The sequence below is a fragment of the Heptranchias perlo genome, chromosome 1 (assembly GCF_035084215.1).
Source record: "Heptranchias perlo isolate sHepPer1 chromosome 1, sHepPer1.hap1, whole genome shotgun sequence".
Classification (NCBI taxonomy): domain Eukaryota; kingdom Metazoa; phylum Chordata; class Chondrichthyes; order Hexanchiformes; family Hexanchidae; genus Heptranchias; species Heptranchias perlo.
Window position 1 is genome coordinate 114,729,677 of NC_090325.1, and position 24,344 is coordinate 114,754,020.

General features: G+C 41.3%; 1 protein-coding gene across 2 annotated transcripts in view; it reads right to left on the reverse strand.

Moving 5' to 3' along the window:
* Positions 1-24,344, reverse strand: part of shroom3 (shroom family member 3) — a 426,592-nt gene that overhangs the window by 217,471 nt on the left and 184,777 nt on the right. For both annotated transcript variants that reach the window (XM_067990124.1, XM_067990116.1), the window contains exon 2: positions 8,018-8,172. In XM_067990124.1, the coding sequence (XP_067846225.1) occupies positions 8,018-8,172 (155 nt within the window). The remainder of the gene's footprint in view (positions 1-8,017; positions 8,173-24,344) is intronic.

Here is a 24,344-nt window from a genome sequence, read left to right on the forward strand (position 1 = left end):
GACCCTTCATGATTTTGAATACCTCTATCAAATCTCCTCTCAACCTTCTCTGCTCTAAGGAGAATGACCCCAGCTTCTCCAGTCTATCCACATAACTGGAGTCCCTCATCCCTGGAATCATTCTAGTAAATCTCTTCTGCACCCTTTCTAAGGCCTTCACATTCTTCCGAAAGTGCGGTGCCCAGAACTGGACACAATACACAATTTGTGCATGTTTCTTGCCGAGTAGCCAAGTGATAGCCAAGTGCATAAATAACCTGGACTTAGGAACTCAGAGAAGAATATGGAAATTTGCTGAAGACGCCAAATTGAATGGGGGTGGGGAAGTAATGGCAAATTGTGAAGGGCTACAAGTAACATAGATGGACAAGCAGGATGTCCAGTTTGGTGGCAGATGTAATTCAATGCAGAAATGTGTGAAGTAATATATTTTGGAAGCTGGAATACAGAGATCTACTTAGCTAGTGCCAGGCTAAACTATTTTTACACTTTAAAATAATTTAAATACATAATTAAATCAATTTGCTCTTGACCCAAGTTGCTTTTATATGGTGCCGAATGCTATGCTCGTGCTGCTGGCTCCCGATAGACTGGTGTCCCAAAGTCAGTGGCAACACTGAAGTAAACTTGTCAGATCTGCTAAGGCCAGCAGTGGGGTAGACCAGTCTTTAGCAAAACTGGTAAGTTTACTTTGATGTTGCTACGCAACATTGTTTTGTTTGTCATGACTTCATTTTGAGCATGGGTTGCAACTTCCAACCAAACTGCCTGAAAGCAAATAGGTTTGCATCAGTATTTGTAAATGGGAGAATACAGAGATAAAACATAAATGGCATACTATTAATGCTTCTAAAACATAGATTATACACAGTGACTTCAACTTGCACTTATATAGTGTCTTTAATGTAGAAAACATCCCAAGGCGCTTTATAAAGAGGGGAGAAAATAAAGATAACAGGAATAAAGGAGTGGAGGCTGAACCATGGTGAAAGAGATAGCAGCAATGGCAAAGAGCTTGGTTGAAAAAATGGGTTTTGAGAAGGTTTTTAAAGAAGTTAAGGGCTGGAGGAGTTTAGGGAGGAAATTTTGGAGAGTCGGCTGAAAGCTCTGGCATCAGTGGTGGGGCAAAGGGAGTGGGGGATGCACAAAAGGCTCGAGATGGATGACTGAGAGGTGTGGGAGGGATGTAAGGCTGGAGGAGGTTCTTAGGTAAGACAGGGTGAGGCCATGAAGGAATTTGAAGAGAGGATGAGGATTTTAAATTCAACGTGGTGGATTTTGAATTTACCGCCCGGATGTAAAATTGTCCCTGCAGGTTGGCCGCCCATTGTAGAAATGGGCCAATTTTAATTTCCAGTGATGTCAATGAATATCGGTGGTTTCTATTATGGGTGGCCGATCCACAATATTAGTTTTACACCTGGGCAGCAAGCTGAAAATCCACCCCGAAGTGTTTAAGTTCTTATGTTCATTTACATAAATTTCTGGGTAATAAATACTTTGTGCATGATGCAGATGAAACCTATAATCAAATCAAAACAATTTGTGGAACAGGTTAGGAAGAGAGCAGAAAAAAAAGAGGAAATGGCAGAGAGGCTGTTATTTGAAAAAGCGGAAAGTAGATAAAACGAAAATTTTTCCACTGAGAATTTCTAACTTAAGTCTAATTTGCTCCTTTGTCAACAGTGACTACAATTGGCTGTAAAGCGCTTTAGGACGTCCTGAGGTCATGAAAGGCACTATATAAAGTCTTATATAAGTTCGTTCTTTATGATGCTCAAGCTGATAATATTAGCAACTGGCGTTTTTTGCTTGTGCACTCATGTGGAAGTGATTTTCCTGTCCATTGCATTGAAAAGGGGGAAATTGCAAACTGATGAATGGGCAAGTGGAAAAGCCCGGCCAGCATGATATTGTTGTTGTTGTGTAGCTGTTATGAAGTAAAACTAACTTTGCAGCACATTGCTCATACATTTTAATACATAGTGTAATACATTTCAGCACAGTAGTTAATATGTGAACAAGAACTTTTCTTTGAAAGATTCCCTCAGAACTACTTAAAGCACGAGAATCAAATACTGTGGAATTGAAATGTAATTATTGTTCTCAGTGTTGATTATTGACACATAAGATTATAAATGAAATACAAATTTGTTGTAGCCATGAGAGGCACGTGTGCACACCCAGAAAACTCAGAAAAGCCAACAAATAGCTTCAAAAGAAGTTGACAGCCCCCCAAAAAGCTGGCAATTCAAAAAACAGCATACAAACAGTAAAATAGGCCTAACTAAAGACCTGCACCCAAGGACACTGAATAAGTTAAATTCGTCTTTCTTTCATTGGATTTCAGGATATTTTAGTGTTTTGAGATCACATTCCGCAATTCAGTTTGTTTTTCTATGAAAGTTGAAATCCAATGGCCTCACATATGACATGAAAGGATTCATTTTATTGGGAGTACAGTGGGTCATGGACCTGTCACGAATTTAGCTGCAGCTACACCCATTATTCCATTAATTGGTTTCTTTCCATTTTATAATACAAAGTACATCAATGTGTGATTTTTGCAGAGGTGGATTTAGATATTTTTGACAGGGAAAATGAGCTTTGGTAGTGCAGCATTTTATTTTTAAGGGGGTTCTGGGGGCCATGTCGCCATAGCCAATTTAGACACTTTTTTGGAGCATTTTCAAGAATACTGTGATTCTTCCCCTTGCCTGTCTTTGCTGTTCTGCAACATCCACAGCAAGCTGGAAAAATTAACTTCAAAAAAGAAATCTATATTTTAAAATGCAAACCCCACACAGAGACACAGTGCGGTGAAGTGAGTTTGCTCTTACCCTCAGGTCCCCCTGCAGTACTAGTGCTGCCAGGGGAGGAAGTTGAGTCCTTGGTGACAGAAGTCGATACTGCCGAAGGTTCACTTCCCCTCCCCCCCCCCCCAGGTAAGACTTGTTTACCTGTATCCAGAAAAACATCTGGAATAGCTATCTGCTTTGTGCTATTCTAACCCAGCTGAAGCCAGGCATGGTTAACATAGTTCTACCCATCTGGAACCTCAAATGCAGCAGACCCCCGACCTACAGTGTAAATGCACCTCTAGTATTGCTGACAAGGATCAGTGTCACAGTTTGTGGGACCAAATCCCACATTTAAACGAATTAAACAGAGTCAGTAATAGTTCTTTTAAAAATTAAAACGATGCCGTGTTTGTTTTGGTGCAGTTTATGAAACTTAAGCTGTGCAGTGGGCTCCATTGCTATGGTGATAATTGTTTACTATGGTGATAACCGGAGACGGCTGGTTACTCACATTAAAAGCCATCGCCCACGGCCTCCCTCTCATTGCCGACAGGTTGGTGAGGAAGCGCCAGCACCAATACTTAGCGAGGGCTCGACTCACATTTGTTTTAATATTATTGATAATAACTAAGGTGCAGTTTCCGCTCCCCCTCCGGAACGAGTGCTCAAAGTTCTGGAGCTCACAGTGACTCCAATGAAGTCCTGGTGCTGCAGCGTTTGGCCAGGTTCAGAGCATATGCGTCAGGTAGATTTAAACTGCAGACAATGGCAGGAAGATTTAAAGTCCCAGAATAAATGGTGCGAGATAGAACAGCGCAAACGAGAACCAAAAATGCTGAATGCTTATGTGAAACGCGAGCGGGTGGCAACGATGAAGAAGCAACTGACCAACTTTCGGAAATGACAAATATCTCAACTAGTTATTTATGACCTATATCTGCTCATGAGGCCACCTTACTGTCCAGCCATGAAACACCATAAAGTGCACTACATTCACACAATCTATATTTAATGGTCTCAGATTTTAAAAAACTATTACACTATCACTAGATATTTAAATCGCCGCACACCAATCAACTTCGAAATAAAGTATTATTCTCACTACATTCAAATGGAGCTAATATACTGGTAGATGCTCATAAAATTCTAATATACTTTTATCACGGTTCTGTCTGGTTCGTTTGTTTTATTGGCATATAACAGTATATTTAGCAATGTTTTAAACTGTACTACAGTACTTTATTTCAGCGTTGTGGTGCTGAATAATATTACACTATATAATGCTTCACCAACAAGATCAGTGTTGGCGAAAGTTACAGGTAAAACAGTTGATTTGCCTTCGTGGCGCTGCCTACAACCCAGCTCGGGGGCCCAGACAGCTCATCTATTTGGTGCTGTAAGAAGTCCTTCTAGTGAAAAACAACGGGTGCAATAAAATATATCGAGTGGGTCGATCATGAAATATTTTTCATTGTGAATGTTTAAAATTATTCTATTTGTGTCACATGTTTAAATCCAATGTTACGTTTGTGATATCACAGATGTGAAGAATATGGACATTTTCTCCATGGTTCCCGGGCACTATGCATAAAGATCAACATCTCTGAATCATCTGTTGCTGGGCTCCCTCACTGACGAACCAGCCAATCATTTCCCCAGTCTAATTATTATAAGTACCTGGGCTACACCTGCAGCTGTGTCCTGCTTATAACCATTGACGCAACAGGCTTATGAGACCATGTGCTGTCTACTAATACACAGGTTTGAGTGTTTTTACAACGCAAGAATTTCAGAAATACTTCTTAAACCACAAAAGTAAAGCTCAGGGTTGTTTTTTATTTGAACTCCGAGATGTGTTGCATCTTTAGCTGCTTGTATTTTTTTTTATTTGTTCATGGGATGTGGGCGTCGCTGGCGAGGCCGGCATTTATTGCCCATCCCTAATTGCCCTTGAGAAGGTGGTGGTGAGCCGCCTTCTTGAACCGCTGCAGTCCGTGTGGTGACGGTTCTCCCACAGTGCTGTTAGGAAGGGAGTTCCAGGATTTTGACCCAGCGATGATGAAGGAACGGCGATATATTTCCAAGTCGGGATGGTGTGTGACTTGGAGGGGAACGTGCAGGTGGTGTTGTTCCCATGTGCCTGCTGCTCTTGTCCTTCTAGGTGGTAGAGGTCGCGGGTTTGGGAGGTGCTGTCAAAGAAGCGAGTTGCTGCAGTGCATCCTGTGGATGGTACACACTGCAGCCACAGTGCGCCTGTAGTGAAGGGAGTGAATGTTTAGGGTGGTGGATGGGGTGCCAATCAAGCGGGCTGCTTTATCTTGGATGGTGTCGAACTTCTTGAGTGTTGTTGGAGCTGCACTCATCCAAGCAAGTGGAGAGTATTCCATCACACTCCTGACTTGTGCCTTGTAGATGGTGGAAAGGCTTTGGGGAGTCAAGAGGTATATTGACCTAATGTTGCCAGATCCTTGGCCCTCTCCTATTTCTCATTTACATGCTGCCCCTTGGCGACATCATGTGAAAACACAACATCCAGTTCCACATGTACACTGCGACACCCAACTCTAGCTCACCATTACCTCTCTCGACCTGTCCACTGCCTCTGATTTTTCACGCTTTCCGACATCCAGTACTGGATGAGCAGAAATTTCTTCCAACTAAATAATGGGAGGACTGAAGCCATCGTCTTCAGTCTCCGCCACAAACTCTGTTTCCTAGCCACCGACACCACCTCTCTCCCTGGCCACTGGTATGAGGCTGAACCAGATTGTTCACAACTTTGGCTTCCTATTTGAGCTTTCAACCACATATCTGTTCCATCACTAAGGCCACCTACTTCCACCTCCATAACATCACCCGCTCAGCCCCTGCCTCAGCTCCTTATCTATGCCTTTGTTACCTCTAGACTTGACTATTCCAATGCTCTCCTGGCTGGCCTCTCACCGTAAACTTGAGCTCATCCAAAACTCTGCTGCCCATATCCTAACTCTCACCAAGTCCCGTTCACTCATCACCCTGTGCTCACTGACCTACATTGGCTCCCAGTCCGGCAACGCCTTGATTTTAAAATTCTCATCCTTGTTTTCAAATCCCTCCATGGCCTCGCCCCATCCTATCTTTGTAACCTCTTCCAGCCCTGCAACCCTCCAAGAGCTCTGCGCTCCTCCAATTCTGGCCTCTTGCGCATCCCTGGTTTTCATCGCTCTATCATTGGCAGCCGTGTCCTTCAGCTGCCTAGGCTCTAGGCTCTGGAATTTCCTACCTAAATCTCTCTGCCTCTCTCTCCTCCTTTAAGATGCTCCTTAAAACCTACCTCCTTGAACAAGCTTTTGGCCATCCTGGCCTAATATCTCCAGTGTCAAATTTTGTTTGATAACGTTCCTGTGAAACGCCTTGGGACGTTTTACTATGTTAAAGGTGCTATATAAATGCAAGTAGTCGTTGTTGTTGTTGTTGTATAAATCTCATGCAGTCAGGGGTGGGCGTCCTGTTCTCACACTTGTAACTTTAACATCCTACAGTTTGCAGGCTACGACCTGGATTTGAAAATGGCACCAGGCCACGGAAGTCTCAGGAGTTGGAAACTGCAATCTGAAACTGTCAGTTTGTCACAGGAATCCTAACAGGTGACTCGAGTCCAACTCCTGTTCTGCTGCTACTTTTCCCCAGGCCTCATTCTGCCGCTGCTCTTTCCCTCTTCCTCTAAGTCCCATTCTTTACCAAGCTCTTTCTGTTGCCGACTACTCCTGTTCCTGTTTCCTTCCCGGTGCTACCAGATACTTGGCTGCCATTCTGCCCTGCTTTCTCTCCAGATCCCCATTCTCTCCCTCTCCCTGTTATCTCTCACTCTTTGCCAAGTTCTGTGGTTCTCATAAAAACATCAGGAAACTAAAGAAAAATAAATCCGAGGAGAATCATCGAGTAAAATGACATGTTAATTGTGGCCCACTGTGATGGTTAACTTCTGTGCATATGAGTGGGTGGGCAGGCAGGTGGCTGAGAGTGTGTGTGTGTATAAAGGTATAAAGGAGTGATTCACCACATATTTTACAGCAAAAGCATTACTAGGTAGTCAAACACAGAAGGAGTAAGAACTGGGGTCTCTAAACAGAATGGGGTGAGGCAAAGGGACAGGCAGTAGTTGGATATGGTATGCTGAAATATGGCAGTATGTCACTTTGGAATAACAAGGTGAAGAATCTCATCTGATGTATAGAAACTCCAGGTGAATGACAATGAGGTGATGGTAACAACTCAGAAATGGAGGGTGGGTTGCTTTTTAAAAAAAATTTGTTCTGATGTAGTTTTTTTTTTTAAATGAGCGTTTTGATCAAGGAAATCACTGATCCTGTCAACAGCTTAACAAAAATTACCAAGGACCTTTCGGGTTTGTAAACTAGACTCCTCTATGGCAGTTACTTTGCAAACACACTTTTTCATCTTTTAAACTTAATTCAACCAACCTATAATTGTGTAGATAAACTAGCTTACAAAGAAATATGGTTCAAGTATGTTTAGTTCATCAAACTAAAAGAAATTATAATCTACATATGACTCTCGTCCACACTACACAGTTGACTCTTAATACGCTCTGAAGTGACCAAGTGAGCTACTCAGTTATACAACAGTCACTAAGTAAGACTTCACAAAGCAACTAGCAATGAGTAATGAATGCAGCCTCGCCAGTATTACCCACATCCTGAGAACAAACAAAATATAATGTTATCAATAAATAGAATGAAAAATATGAACCCAGAGAAAAGATGCACTGCCAGCTATCCTGTTCATAGAAGTTTAATTTTCCTTTATCAATCTGTGAGCAAAATTATTTGTCACTGTTTCAGGGGTGTTGTGAGATTAAGTTATACAGAAGATGATTCGAAGAAGAAAATTTTATCCAATAGTTTTTGAAACACGGAAGCAGATGAATCGCATTCAAATGGACTTTAATGATTTCAATAGGCAAAGGGTTTTCCCTGGAACAAAAAGAGAAAATGCTGGAAACACTCAGCAAGTTAGGCAGCATCTGTAAAGAAATGAAAACTGTTGACATTTCAGAGCTATGTCTGAAACATCAATATTTTCCCTTTCTTTACAGATGCTGCCCGACGTGCTGAGTTTTTCCAGTATGTTTCTGTTTTTGTTTCCGATTTCAAGCATTCGCAGTATGTTTTTTACTTTAGTTGTTTTTACTGGATTCAGACTGCATCTTGTACCTGCGAATGAGCAGCTTCAGGGTCTTGTAGGAGCCTTTCACCAGCGTGATGGCCTCTTGTCTGTAGCCGCTCAGCTCCACATCATTGATATTGACCACTTCATCCCCCACCTGCAGTTTGCTTGTTAGCAAGTCTGCTTTCCCTCCTTCCTCAATCTACAAAAGGAAAAAAAAATAGACTAAATTAGAGGAAAACATCTTGAGCTTAGGACCCTTCAATCATGGTTGCAATTGACCTCCTGCAGGGTTTTAAGTTGCTTTGCTAATTAAACTGTGCCACCACACTTTTTAACCTTGACCCTCAGTAATGAGGAAAACCACGATCCTGTAGTATTCTAGGCACCACCTGCACAGAATTAGTGATTCACAAAACGCTGCTGAAAAAAGGTCTTGTTCTTTTTTTCAATCAATAGCTTATACGAGCACAACTACTTAAGCTTTGAATCTTGAGCACAATCGCCTTTTCGATCTTTTAAAGATGTGGACAGCGCATCTTGTTTAACAATGTGCAAAAATATTTCCGTGTCAATGCCTAATGTGCTAGAGAATTAGATATAAAAAGCAGTACTGACCCATTTGCGATGCATTTTTCCTAAACAAATTCTATTCTTTCTTTACGTTTACCATAAAAATATTGCTGACTTTGATCCTTTGTGAAGGCAGTGCCTATTTTATTCAAGAATTTTAACTTGCTTATTCCTGAAATTATTAAAACTATATAGTATCTCTTTTCTCACGATCAACGTACAATTTTCTTATCTAGTCATAGAATTAAAACCCATCCAACTAGTTATCTCAGTATGTACAGACCGATCAAGCATGGCCGTCTGTAAACTGATTTCAAAATTGATTCCAGAAGCTCAGAGATCAATTATTAGTTATTAGATGTCAGATCTACAAAAACAAAGATTTTAAAAAAAAATTAATATTAATTCAGCAATCATTAACAGTACAAATTAAACCTGATTTCAGACAGATATATTCAGGATAGATGTTGCTAATTTCCCCTTGAAATGACTGAAAACTCTCTCGGAATTAAGATAAAAATATCAAATTAGGCATAAATTTAACCATAAATGAGTGATTTGCATACCTGAGATAAGCTGTAGTGTTGAGGTGCTTCTCAAAAATCAGGAAAAAAGCTCTTGTAACCTTTGGCCCCTCTCCACAGACCAACCAATATCCCACTGTGGAAATCCAGACAATGATCTCCTAATCCTACAAAATGCGCCCCGCTATACAACGCTCAATAACAAAGGAATCCTTAAAAGCTTTTTTGAGATTTTAAGGGGGAAAAATGGTCCCACTGAGAAATCGGAGACTGCATCATACACTGCCCCTTTCAAGAGGGCTGGGTAGCATTAGTCTTCTGAAGAATTAATTAAACACAATAGGTTCAAATCCTAGAAGATTTAAAGTTTCCTAAATAGCCAGCTTCAATTTCCTAAAAATTGTATAACTTGCTAAAAACTCTTAACAAGTCAAATTAACGTTGCTTCTGGGGTCAGGAATGCTTTGAAGAGAAGGACACAAAAGAAATTCCTTCTTCAATCCTCACAAAGTAGTTCGAGGGACTTCGGAAATTAAAAGCAAAACTGTAACATAGAACAATTAAATAAATGTCTAGTATTAATTACTGCAAGTACCTTACTCCAGAGTGATGTTATTCCATTACTGATCTGACAAGCCATGAACACAGCTCATTTCAAGTGAAGCCAAACACTTTTATAGATCTGACATAAGCTGACCTGAAAACTTCAATTATGTTTGATGCACAAATATCACACAGCAGTGGATTAATACGGTGGAATACCGCACGTTTATCTAATACGGCAAGTTTAACTAACCTGATAGAGTTTACTGATGAGGTAGCAGAGAGGGTAGATGAGTGCCATGCAGTTGATGTGGTGTATATGGACTTTCAAAAGGCATTTGATAAAGTGCCGCACGGTAGGCTTATCATCAAGATTATGGCCCATGGAATAAAGGGGGCAGTAGCAACATGCATACAGAATTGGCTAAGGGACAGGAAACAGAGAGTAGTGGTGAACGATTTTTCTTTGGACTGGAGGGAGGTGTACAGTGGTGTTCCCCAGGGGTGGGTGCTGGGACCACTGCTTTTCTTGATATATATTAATGACTTGGACTTGGGAGTACAGGGCACAATTTCAAAATTTGCAGATGACATAAAACTTGGAAGGGTAGTAAACAGTGAGGAGGATAGTGATAGACTTCAAGAGGATATAGACAGGCTGGTGGTATGGGTGGACACATGGCAGATGAAATTTAACGCAGAAAAATGCAAAGTGATACATTTTTGTAGCAAGAACCAGGAGAGGCAATATAAACTAAAGGGCACAATTCTAAAAGGGGTACAGGAACAGAGAGATCTGGGGGTATAAGTGCCCAAATCATTGAAGGTGTCAGGGCAGGTTGAGAAAGTGGTTAAAAAGCATACGGGATTCTGGGCTTTATAAATAGAGGCATAGAGTACAAAAGTATGGAAATCATGATGAATCTTTATAAAACACTGGTTCGGCCACAACTGGAGTATTGTGTCCAGTTCTGGGCACCACACTTCAGGAAAGATGTGAAGGCCTTAGAGAGGGTGCAGAAGGGATTTACTAGAATGATTCCAGGGATGAGGGACTTTAGTTATGTAGATAGACTGGAGAAGCTGGGGTTGTTCTCCTCGGAACAGAGATGGTGGTAAGGAGATTTGATAGAGGTATTCAAAATCATGAAGTGTCTAGACAGAATAGATAGAGAGAAACTGTTCCCATTGGCGGATGGGTCAAGAACTAGAGGACATAGATTTAAGGTGACTGGCAAAAGAACCAAAGGTGACACGAGGAAAGACTTTTTTTTACATAGCGAGTGATTAGGATCTGGAATGCACTGCCCGAGTGGGTAGTGGAGGCAGATTCAATCATGGCCTTGAAAAGGGAACTGGATAAGTACTTAAAAGGAAAAACATTGCAGGGCTACGGGGATAGGGCAGGGGAGTGGGACAACTGGATTACTCTTGCATAGAGCCGGTGCAGATTCGATGGGCCGAATGGCCTCCTTCCGTGCCGTAACCTTTCTTTGATTCTACATCTGACCCATTTGGGATCAGGATACAGATGTACAACAATGGATAAGTAAACAGATACAATTGCCAGCAGAAATGGACAAAATAGAGGAATAGGTGATGGAGTGGGTAGGAATGCAATTCTTTCACCTCGAGGACCTGGGTTTAAATCTAGCCTAAAGTGATGAGATGGAAGTCTCCTTTCTGTGCTCGCAGTTGTGGTTCTATGCAAAATAAGTTATTGCAGTTTGAACCCACTTTCTAGTGGGTATAGGTCCTCAGCATAAAAATTGGCGCTAAATTAACAATTTCACCACCGTTTGTTGGTGTGAAAAATAGAAATATTGCATTTATGAGTTGGCATTAAGGAATGTTATTAAGGCAGAGTGAAGGGAGATTTCTACTCTCTACTCTGCATCTATTTCATAATACATGCAACTTTGGAGTGCTTAAAGCTGACACTGAGTGTCCAAGTAGAAATGGGTTCTTTTCCCTGCACGAATATCTCTCACCTTAATGAGCACAAAATTCACCAACAAGAATGATAGAATTCCCATTCACAGCATCGTGTTCAAACCACCTGTGCTGAATAAAACAATGGAACATACAATACTCTACAGAAAGATTCTGATATGGATAATAAAGTTCAGTTTGTGGTCAGTAAATGCATACATGACTATGCAATATGTGACATTCCACTAAATTGTACACAAGATCTGTTTCTAACCTTTAACCCATTGAGCTCATTCATCTCTGCCGTACCAGGCAAGTTCTTAAAGAATTCTGTGACTTGAATAGTGGACAAACCAAGTGAGTGGTCCAACTGTTGGTTGGAGGTGGAAAGAGGATAGACATTCCAATACCATTTGCTGGAAGACGGCTGATTTGAAGACAGTAAATTAGATTTGGATTTCATGTAGATAGACTCACTGTAATAGATCACTATGATTCCACTGTTGCTATGACCAATTAAATCCATTTTAATACCTAAATCAACCTTCTCTTATCTACCTAATGGGACTGCAATCCCCCTCCACCTCACTTCCTGCTGTGAATTCTTGCTGTCATTATATGTGTCAAAGTCACAAAAAATGTGCATTCATTTGGAAAGTCGGACGGGGTTGAATGGAAAATGGTGGGTGTAAAGAGATCCAGACTTAAAATAAATTAAAAATTACAAACTTTGCTCATCACAAATTACACCAGCTCCACCATTGAAATGCTGCACTGTTTCACGTGTGTTCAAGAGGTTGTAGGAGAATCAGCAGCACAGTTTGGATTGGTCATCAGCTTCAACCATTCTGAGCTATGGTACTAAGAGAACTTAAATCCATTATAGGACAGTGGATTAACATAAACACTCTTTAAATCACTTTTTAGCTTTTCCCCTTCTCCCACCCTGCTATCACTCAGCTAATTGCTTCAATGAGACCCAGCTCCTGCACTCTCAATCCCCTCATAAATGAACTCATCACACAACCATCTTTCTTTGGTCCAATGCTCACTGACATAATCAATGGCTTCCTTTCCTCCGGCACTGTCCCTTTTCTTTTTAAAACTGCCATCAGCATCCCCTCCCCACCCTTGATTGCTACATCCAGCCAGCCCAATCTTAAATCTCCCTCTCACCGGTCTTCAAATGTGTCATCATTACCTTGGGTGTCAGTGGTAGCATTCTCGTCTTGGAGTCAGAAGGCTGTAGGTTCAAAGCCCCATTCCAGAGATTTGAGCACATAATCTAGGCTGACACTTGATGCAACACTCCCTCGGTATCGCACTGTCGGAGGTGCCACCTTTCAATGAGATGTTAAATTAAGGCCCCATCTGCCCTCTCGGGTGGACTTAAAAGAGTTCCAGGCAGGAAGTTCTCCCCGGTGTCCTGGCCAATATTTATCCCTCAACCAACATCGCGAACACAGATTATCTAGTCATTATCTCACTGTTGTTTGTAGGACTTTGCTGTGTGCAAATTGGCTGCCATGTTTCCCTATATTACAACAGTGACTACACTTCAAGTGTACTTCATTGGCTGTGAATTGCTTTGGGATGTTGTGAGATCGTGAAATATGCTATATAAATACAAATAATTTCTTTCTTTAACTCTACAATCTACTTCATCCATCACTTCCTATTCAAATCCCTTCAATCCAATTTCCACACTGCCCATAGCACTATGATTGCACTAGTCGAAGTCACCAATAACATCTTTTTTGACTGTGACAATGCTGCACTATTTCTCCTGGTCCTCTTTGACTCTCCACGGCATTTGAAATGGTCGACCCCTTCATCCTCCTCCATTCTCTCTCCTTTGTGATCCAATTCCATGGCACTGCCCTAGCTTAGTTCCGCTTCTATCTAATCTTCTCCTCTCACTCCCAACATATTCACCTTAACTGTACCTCAAGGTTCTGTCCTTGCTCCCTTCTTGTCCTTGTTTATATGCTGACTCTGGGTGGCATTGTGTGTAGGCATAAGGTCAGTGCTGATGATACCCAGCTCTACTTTCAACCACCAGCCTCAGTTCCATAACAACCATTGTGCTGTCTAACTGCTGGTCTGCCATAACTTTCTCCAACCCAATATCAGTAAGACCAAAGCCATCCTGTTTGACTTCTGCCAAAAACTCTGAACCCCAGCCCCGATTCTATCTCCTTTGCCAGCTTCTTATTCAGACTGCACTCAACGGTGCACAACCTCAGTATCCCTTTGGACTCAGTTTAATTACTTGGATACCTGGATTATTCACTGGAAGACAGAAACCCAGCCCAACAGGCCAGTGACCGTGCTGTTTTGGATTCTTCTATAGACAGCGAAGCTTGCGGATTAGTATCAGCCTACTGATACTAATCTCATACATGACTCATACACGCCATCTCACTCATGCTGCGATGGTGAAGATTTAAGTTAATGTGACGCACTAACCCACATGGAAGGAAAGAGCTGGAAAGGGCCGGTGTATGAACCTTATCAGGTAAGGAAAGGATTGTGCTGATTATGATGCTTTTGGTGATTGAACAGCCTTCTGCCACAGTTCAGCCTCACATATGAAGAATGATCATCTGAACAAGGTAACGGGGGGGCTTCTGACATTCATTGAATTATACCAAAGTATGAGTCAACACTTTTAGGAGAGAAAGGAAGAAAAGATAAGAGTATTGGTGAAACAAATGCGAAAATATCACCATTCAAAGTGATCTTCAGCAAACACCACAATGGCCTGGAGAATGCATCACAGTGAAGTTCATCTTGATGATATAAGAAATACTTAACATTGCACCAGGGCTACATTTATAAAATGATGTAGGTTTAATTACTTGGCAATAATTCCTGGATTATTCACTGGAGGGACAGAAACCCAGCCCAACAGGCCAGAGACTGTGCTGTTTTGGATTCTTCTATAAATAGATAACGAAGCTTGCGGATTAATATCAGCATGGTATTTGAAACAAATACAAGGCCCTGCTGTATTTCAAAAGACTGGCCTAGTAAGATACTTATCACCTGCCTAATAATTTCTCTGTTGTATAGAGCTCTTGACTAATTAACATGGAAGCAAAATGTCACAGGTTCACAGAAAACATGAAGAGATGGGTATGTGGGGGAATTCATCGTGCCAGTTCAATGTTGACAGAGATTCTTGTGCTAAAAGTACTGGACCAAGTCAGAATCCACTGTGCAAAATCACTGGTACATTGCACTGTGGAGGTATACAGTACACTTGTGCGCCAACACTGTAGCATCCAGCAGTCAGTTGTGAGCTTCCTGCCTGATAGTCCCATGAAGTTTCAATTTCAGTTGAATCATCGGAGAGGAAGGGAAAATCCAAGAATGAATCAACCCAGGTCATTCTTGTATCTAGTTATGGAGCTATACTGCTAACGGCTTGGGCACAGATTATTGACCCACCCTCTCATTTAGGGAAGTTACCCAGTACAGAGGAAATAAAAACAAAAAACAAGAAATGCTTCTCTTAAAACCCGTTGAATCAAACAAACACTAACCAGCTAAATCTCCGGATTGTTATATACTGATGAGGAATTCTGAGAGTGAGATTGCAGCCACATTAGAAGTTAAGGAGCATTTTAATTTCACTTTCCACTCTTTGTAAAAGAAATGTACTGCTGCTCCTGGGTTTGTTCCTTAAACTTTAGTGAAAACAAGCTACCATAATACAAATATGATCAACATATTGGTATTCAGTAGTCTTAATGTTTAGATACAAAACAAGGTTGATATGCATTAAACAGATACAATATGATGCTGTCACAATTGATATGAGTAATATTTTGGGTTTAAATAACCTCAACAAATACTCTGCATACTGAGCATGTTGATAATATTTGTATTATAGTAGCTTGTTTTCGCTGAAGTTTAAGAACAGGCCCACAAGCAGCAGCATCTCTGTTTCTACAAAGACCCGGCTGGAAAGTGAGACTAAAATGCTTCTCAATTTCAGACAACTGTAATCACACTTTCGGAATTCTCCATCATTATATCTCCATATGGAGATTCTTAATGAATTACTTATCTGTCTCAATGAGTTGGACCTATTGTTTGCAGGAAACAGACATGAAAAATCAAAGATAAAAACAGAAAATGCTGGAAATACTCAGCAGGTCAGGCAGCATCTGTGGAGAGAAAAACTGAGTTAACGTTTCAGGTCAACGGCCTTTTGTCAGAACTGGTTTTCCAGCATCCGCAGTATTTTGCTTTTGTTTTGATGAAAAATCAAAGACCATTTTAAGTAGAAATATTTCAGAACTTTTTTTCGCTAACATTTTCTTAAGTGTGTAGGAGGATTGTTTGTTCCACAATTCTGATTTCATTCATAGGATTACAAGCAGAGTCCATTCTTCAATATTTTCCACTTCAGTCTTCCCTTCTTTCAGGCCTCCTTCACCTTTTGAATACAGTACATTTACCATGCAGCCAAAATATCCTAAGACTAAAACTACACATGCCACAACCACCAGCAGAAAACTAGCAGCTTTAATCACTTAAACCCTTCAATGTATTTTTTCTGTCTTTTGATTTTAAAAAAAGGTTTGTTCTCAGTCCTGTCTGACCTTGCTGGTGCTGCACAGTATCTGCCACCTATTCCAGTGTAATGCACTTTTAAGTGGCTCTAATCCTGTCGTATTAGCATGGTGAGAGGTTTAAATGTCCTTTTGTATTTCTAACACATGACCACCTCCTTCACACCTGCATAGCCTAATCACGGATATTCATCTGGGAGGTAACCATTGTTTGTTTTCAATCCTGGATCAAATGCACTTACTGACATTATGAAGATTTGCTCTAATATCACATCTTTCTTTTGTTGAGAAATGTTGCATTGGCTTGTTCATCTATTTAAGGATTTCTTTGGGGAACGCCACAGAATCTTAATACTTCTCTTAAGGATTAAGATGTAGCAGCTGGGAATTGCTTTTTAAGTCAATGTGATGCTCTAGTTTGCTTTTCCAAACAGGCTTTCAGGCCATATTTAACAAATTGTACAGAGAATAATGTATATAGAATATTTACGATATATGGGCTGGGCAACAACTGGATACTTTTGGTTTCCTGTAAATTGTTAAAGCCGCAAGAATAACTATCGAAATAGAATTCTAGTTGCAGTCTCTGGAGCAGTGCAACTCCTCTTTTTCCCAGAGCTATATATTTATCAGACATAGTATGTGATAACCAACAGATTTCTATACTGCAGACGCTATAGCAGACAGCCAAGATAACTGAATATTACTTACAAAATGACTAGACAGGGAAAAAACTGTAAAAAAAAAACCCTATAAAATGTCCATTGATTTTATTTCTGTTCATCCAGCTCTATTGTCTAGCTTAGTGAGAAAAATTATGTATTTTTGCCAAGTTTCAGTTTGTGGTTGTTCCTTGAAAACTCAGTCATTGTGCCAGGAGTTTAACAATGAGCTGAAACCAGGATTTTGCCCCAGACCTACCCGATACGGTATTGAGAAGTTGGTTGCAGTCTTCTTAGCAGCTTGAGAGGGAGTCTAGCACACAGTGTTTAAATATATAGAAACCATAATTAGCTCAGTTTGGATTTGACTAACAACTCCCTTTTGAATTTGAGAGGTCAGATATTCAAATTCCAGGCTGTCCTGGTAACACCTTGCTGGGATATTAAAAGACTCAATTCTGTTTGAATAAGAGCAGTTGGAAAACCTCATGTGAGTAGATATTTGAAAAACCTCAAGAGACAGGTTCATATTCCTGAAGGTCAGTCATTTACAAAAGATTCATTTAATTCTTAGAGTTGCAATTTTAAAATTATTTTTCTACACTGGGAGTTAGATAAAAGACTATTATAAGTATGTATAACTATTATATCATTGAGATTATTTTCTTGTTCATAGTTTGCTTAATGAATTTGTTTCATATTTTAAACTTTAAATGGGGTCTGGTGTAATTCTCTACTGTTTTTAAGATCAAAGTGAGATCTTACAAATGCAGAAGGTAGTCCAGTACCGAAAAGCAAGTACCAAACAGGATTTGCTGTTTGTTTATCCAAGCACATTACCAGAAGCTTCCCTCAATCTCAAGGCAAGTAGAGACACTCTTGAAGCTATGAGGAGTTGGGACTCACTCACAAGAGTGGCTTTAGATATGAAATTAAAAATACTCTACGGTAAAGAGATTAGAAAAGACCCAAAAACCTAAGTCTTCAAATCTGCTTCGCCCTCTTAGTACTTTGTCTTTCATGTTACTTATGTGATATATCCTCCTGCCTATTCCACGTCTGTTTTACTAATTGACTTCCTTCACGATCTGCTCTTTTCTCAGCTTCTTTCCCGGAACCATCATTGATGAACGTTTTCATCTCACATGCAGTGACCATGTTATGTGACCCTAGTATCTACTACCGCAGAATGGGTCAGTTGCCCTCACAAAATACAAATGCATTTCCACAATTCAAACATTACATATTTGTGTATGACTTATATTTTACATAAATCAACCACTGTCCAAGACATAATACCACAATGGTCCCAGTGTGATAGGACATTTATAGAACTTGTGGCCTAACTGGAAATGAAACACTCTTAACCTTGTTACTCATGTATTATGTAGTCAGAGTCACTCACTGTTTAAAAGTCACATTGCACCAGAACCAGATTGATATTCTTTAAGTTGCAACAAAAAAACTGCTGTTAAAATACCATATTAACGCACTGATATTCATGTTTCATCATTATCCATACAATTCAACAAACAACAAAAACAACTTGCATTTACATAGTGACTTTATCATAGTACAACATGCTAATGCACTTCACATGAGCATTATCAAACAAAATTTGGCAGAGCCACATAAGGAGGTATTAGGAAAGGTGTCCAAAAGCTTGATCAAAGAAGTAGGTTTCAAGAAGCGTCTTAAAGGAGGGGAGAGAGGCGGAGAGATTTAGGGAGGGAATTCCAGAGCTTAGGGAGCTGAAGGCACGACCGCCAATGGTGGAGCGATAAAAATTGGGGATGCAAGAGGCCAGAATTGGAGGAGCGCAGAGATCTCAGAGGTTGTAGGGTTGAAGAAGGTTACAGAGACAGGGAGAGGTGAGGCCATGGAGGAATTTGAAAACAAGGATGAGAATTATAAAACTGAGGCGTTGCTGGACCGGGAGCCAAAATAGGTCTGCGAGCACAGGGGTGATGGGTGAATTCAGAGGGATACTGTTCGATATTAACACATAACACAAAGTGAAAAAAAAATCAGTGAAAACATCATTCCAGTTCACTACCATTTCCCGAGTCCTCCTCTTGAATTATTCTCTCTGACCCAGTCCTTGTTCCTTAGTCTTAATCTCTCTTTTCATGGCACTGATTCTGTTTCCTTTGGTTATCGTCTTGTTCTTCTCCAGATTATAATTTTACAACAACTACCAGTTGCCATTTTAAATAAAAATGGCAAGAAATCCTCAAAACCACTTTCACAATGGAATCTTCTCCCCGAGTGGGACTGATCAATTTCAGCGTATGGAGGACCGTCTTGTGCTGAATGGGAAATGGATTGAGACCACTTTTCATTTTGCTCAGGGCAGCTACATTTCCTAACAATGAAGCACCTTATCGTTATCTCTGAGACAAACGGAGTACCTTTCATCAAAGCTGAATGTAGTTCATTCTCCAGTTTCTACAAACAGACTCACTTATTCTAAAATATGCATGGACCTAATTCAGAAATTTTAAAATACAAGAAATGGAAAATATTTGATGTACATATCATTTACTTCAGACACAAGAAAATTAAAAGCTTGAAGGTGTCAAACCGTTTCTAACAATTAAGCATTAAAGGTAATGTGCTTTATCTTGTTGATTAATGAATACATGATAATTTTAGTCTACTAAACGTCGTCTGAACTCCCTCAGTGTATAATTCCGTTGAGTAATCACACAATACCTAGCTCTCCCATCTCAATTCTATCGCTTTACCGAAGCAAAATAAGTCAATGTTCAGTTTGTTCTAAGGGGGTAAGTTTGCTAAGGCCTGGTGAGGTTAAAATATCAGCTTTGTTTGTTAATTTACTTTGATCATTTAAGATAAATAACTTACACAAGTTGGAAAAGGTGCGTAAATACCTTGAACATACCACTTTGGTGTTTATTTGAACTGACAGATCTTGCTAGACACCCACTCAATCAAATTGCAAAATGGTTCTTTCTGGCACGAAAATGATGGCAACCTTCATGAAGATGCAATCTATAATCTGCCATTACATAAATGATCATGCTTTGTATGACGCATCCATGGACCTCAATTAGCAACACTTAATAAATTGCCCTATGGTTAATGAGTTTGAGATCAAATCCAGTATCATAAAATTATGAAGTTATTTGAGTTTTAGCATCGCAGTACAGATATTTGTTGTAAATTGCCAATTGCATACATTCTACATGAATGTAAAGAGCAAAAGTCCTTGTTTTGTTCACCTAGGTTATTTTAACAAATGCAATGTGCTGTGTTATCACATCACGTTTCTGTTATTTTTAATGTATAAATTTGAAAACCTTGTTTTATCTACATTATGCTCTCCAAGTGCGATTCCAGAATGAGCTTATAATCTTCATTCTCTAATACCACCTACAACCTCAATTTGTTTTATTCCTAGGTCCACATCACAAGAATTATTTTTGCAATAGTTAAAAGTCATTAAGCCAAAAGAAGTCTGTCCGTTTTTCACGGAGATACACATAGAGTTAGTTCTTCATATCTTACACAATTATAGAGTTCAATAAAAATTTAGTTTATGCTCATGTGCATTTTCTTACCTGCTCAAAACATTCTTTGTTACAGTGTTTTGATTGCAACTATTAACATTAAAATATAATAAAAAAATCTAATTCTCCTTTTGGTGTAAGGCATGTACTGTTTTCACTCAATCTGAAAGAGCATGCCCCCCCCCCCCATCCTCCACAATCTTTTAACACAGCCTTCTTGACCAAATCACACACATTCTGCCACAAGGAATCACACTATGTGCTGTCACTTTTGTTTCAGGGAGCAATGAGTGTACAGAAAAGCACTGAGAGAAGGTCATTTCTTCTTGGCTTTTGGACAGGATGTCTTAAATCTCAGTTCAGGAATGTATTCTTTGCCCATTACTACAAAATTCAGATTCTTAGAACAAAATAACTGATGAAAATTCAAATCAGGTGACAGTGTTTGGTTACATTTCATGCCTTGCTACTATATATTGGATACAGTAATTGTAACTAAGCTGAAAATGAAACTTGAAATTCAAAAATTACATTGCTACAAATTCAGAACCGGTCTTTTCAAAAACAATTCTTGTGGCTCATGGTGACGTAAATCTTACCAACCTAAAACAAGTATGACATTGCTCACCTAGAAGAAAATTATGTGGCAATTAATCGCTGTGGTGAAACTTTAGATTCCCATAATTCTTAATCTAACCCGCGAACATTAAAAATAGGGTAACGTGAAGCCCAGATCACTTGGTGTGAACACTGTCTCATCATTCACAATTGAAGACGCCTGAAGTGATTTCCTTCAGATTGGAATTCCAGCTCTTCTCAAGCCTTTGAGGATTTTGCTTTAGAAATTAGCTCTTTTTCACCTCATACGAAATTATCTATTTATTGTTTAGATACAATTTTAAAGAATCACTTACTCTGCCTGGTGAGGAAAATAGTACAGCAGTCTGATGTAACCAGCCCTTAGTGACAAACATACAGACCTAAAAATTTGTTGGCGTCGTGCCCATTTTAAAGGGGTAGGTGTCCAATATGGCGGGTAGTACACACACGCTCATTCCATACCAGAAGTACATCGCCCGCCATATTGGATCAGGCTCCTCCGAAGGTATCAAGAGCACACGCTGGAAGTATTTAAAACACATTAAAATATTTAAATAACGGTCCTACATTTGTGAAATTAGTCTGCCCCAGTACCTGACTCGCTGTGTGTTAACTCCCTCAGCAACTCATGCTGCTAAAAGGCAGCAAGGACCCTTCAGCAGTGCTGTTTAAAGGGCTCACCCACTCCATACAGGTTAGTTGCTGGTTTGTCCTTTTAGGCTGCTGGTTAACTTCTGACCTATCTTATGCCTTCTACAACTGATTTCTGAGAAGAAGTTTTTGCTGGTGCTGGACTGTTTTTGTCTGCCTTCAAAATAGTTTTACTGCAGTTATGGGTGGTATGGTTGGTCTGATGTTGGGGCAGGGGGTTGAGGGGGAGCAGTCAAGAAGACTGGAGTGAGCAGGAACAGCTGGGAGAAGAGGAAGAAGAAGGGCCTTGCGCAGGAGGCCATAACCTCAGCAGGACTTCAGGGAGTACTTCTCCTACCTCAACGTCACCGAGGAGCAAAGTGTCAGGTACCTTTGCTTCACAATGGAGGCTTTCACTGAGCCACGTCACCTGCTGCAGCCATAACTCAAGTCTCGAACCAGGACATGGACAGTACTGCTTGTGGCTGTCAGGGTCACTGTGGCCCTTAAACTTTTATGCAACAGGCTCCTTCTAGGCTGCAGCAGATGATATCAATGACGTGTCCCAGTTTACTGTTCACCGTTGTATCAGGGAGGTCACCGAGGCGCTCTACGAGGAGGAAGAGCTATATCTCTTTCCCAATGTTCTGCATCTTCCTAAATAGAAAGGGATTTGCTTCCCCTATTGTCCAGCTGGTTTGCGACCACAGGCACACATCATACTCTGGTCGGTTTCCTGACAGCTGTCATGATTCATTCATCCTCTGCCAGCCCCCTGTGCCGCCTTTATTCCAACCAGGCCATCGGGTCACAGGCTGGTGACAAAGGCTATTCCCCTTCAGACTTGGCTCATGACTGTCAGGAATCCGGGAACAGCCATAGAGCTAGCATATCGTGAGAGCCATGCTGCTGCCAGAAACGTCATCGAGCAGACAACTGGTCTGCTCAAGCAACGCTTCCACTGCCTGAACCACTCGGGAGGAGCTTTGCAGTACAGCCCTGACCATATATCCAGATTTGTGGTCATCTGCTGCATGCTGCATAACGTTGCCATAATGTGGGACCAGTCCTTACCATCACCTGGACAGCAATAAGTGGAGCAGGAGGAGGAGCATCGACCACCAGTGCTCTTTGCTGTCAGGGCTCTGGAGAGCAACGCAGCCAAGAGCGCTTCACGTGAACCAAACGTCACTACACCAACAGTTCCACAATTCTCATCACCACTGTCCTTCCTACCACCATCAGATTGCCTTTCTTCTGTCCAGCCTTGTATGTCTTGCCCTCACTTCACTACAAATATTAACACCAACATCAAATCCAAAACAAAACAACTCGATTAAATCTGTGAAAAAGTTAAACAGGAATAATTAAGAATTGCTCTTGCTTGTTTCCCTATCCGAGTGCTCCGATGAAGTTTATCCCCAATGGCTATAGCTTGGGAGGTGGAAGGCTGCTGAGCTTCCAATGAGGACACTTCAGATGACTGTGGTGGGCGACCTCGAGCATCTCTGGGCCTTTGAGTGCCGGCTGCAGACTGAAGCATCTCAGTGTGGGCCCTGGCAGTCTAGTTCTGATGGTTGTGTGGCACTAACAAGGGCGCTGGTGGAGTGGCTGGTGAGGGAGCAGGCATGCTGTCGTCCTGAGCGAGGACAGCAGGTGTTTCTCCCATGGAGCCAAGTCCACTCTCCTGGGATTGCGCCTCAGCTCTTCAGGCTCTGCGAGAACAGAGTACAGGAGCGATATGATGCTCTGGAAGCCCCTTCAATACTGGTCCCCAAAGCCAAGATGGCAGCCCTCTGAGCCTCCATAGCAGCAGTGTCAGCCAATGAAAGCTTTCAGAACTGTCAGCAGAGAATTCAACATGGAGGGCTCCACTGTCGTGTTCATGGAGTTGACCACTTGGTCCATGTCCAAGCTCTGCACGAAGTCCTGACACAAGTTGGAGTTGGGATCCTCCATGCTCTGAGCCGTTGCATGCAAGCTCGCTGGCAGGCTGCCCAGTGCATCTAGAATTTCCTTCTTGGTAGCCTGGGCCCTCAAAGTCTGCATCCGAGTCCTCTACAGCAGAGCTAGTATGTGATCTCACCCTCTAGCAAGCTGACACCTAGCTCCTGCACACTTGCGTCCGATGATTAACCACCTGAAGACCCCACCACTAGCCTACCCTCTAAAGTACACATGAGGGGTGATTTTAAACCCCAAGAACAGGTGGGTTGGGGGCGGGTGGGAGTTGAAAATAGTTGTTTCTTGGGTCGTGACCACAACCCGGCTTTATTTCCGGGTTTAACGTCGGCGCGTAAAAGTACAGGCTTCCAACTGGGAATGCAAAGTCCGAAAATTTTGCGGTTGCGACCCAAAAAAACAACTATTTTGAACTCCCACCCGCCCCCAACCCACCCGTTCTTGGGGTTTAAAATCATGGTATCAGTCTCTGAGCTGGTGTTTGTTGTAGTCAGATTGTGTGACACTGTATATTCAGGAAGGCTGGCCTCCTATGCCTGAAATGGCAGACGTGTCTACATTTTCAACATCTGAAATGAGGGACAGAGACAAGGGTTAGCTTTCAGTGTGAACGGAGAACAGAAGTGGCTGATGAAAGCAGGTGCAGTTTGTCATGCGGAGGACGTAGGGTGAGATAGAAATAAGAAGGGAAAAAGGGGTGAGGGTGTGAAGAAACCCTGCACGATGTCTCTCACGATGGCCAAGAATCTCCCCCTGCCCATGATGACCAGCACATTTTCTTCCACAGGGGAGCAGATGTGCCTGCTATGTGCCTGTTTTCCGGCACTATCGA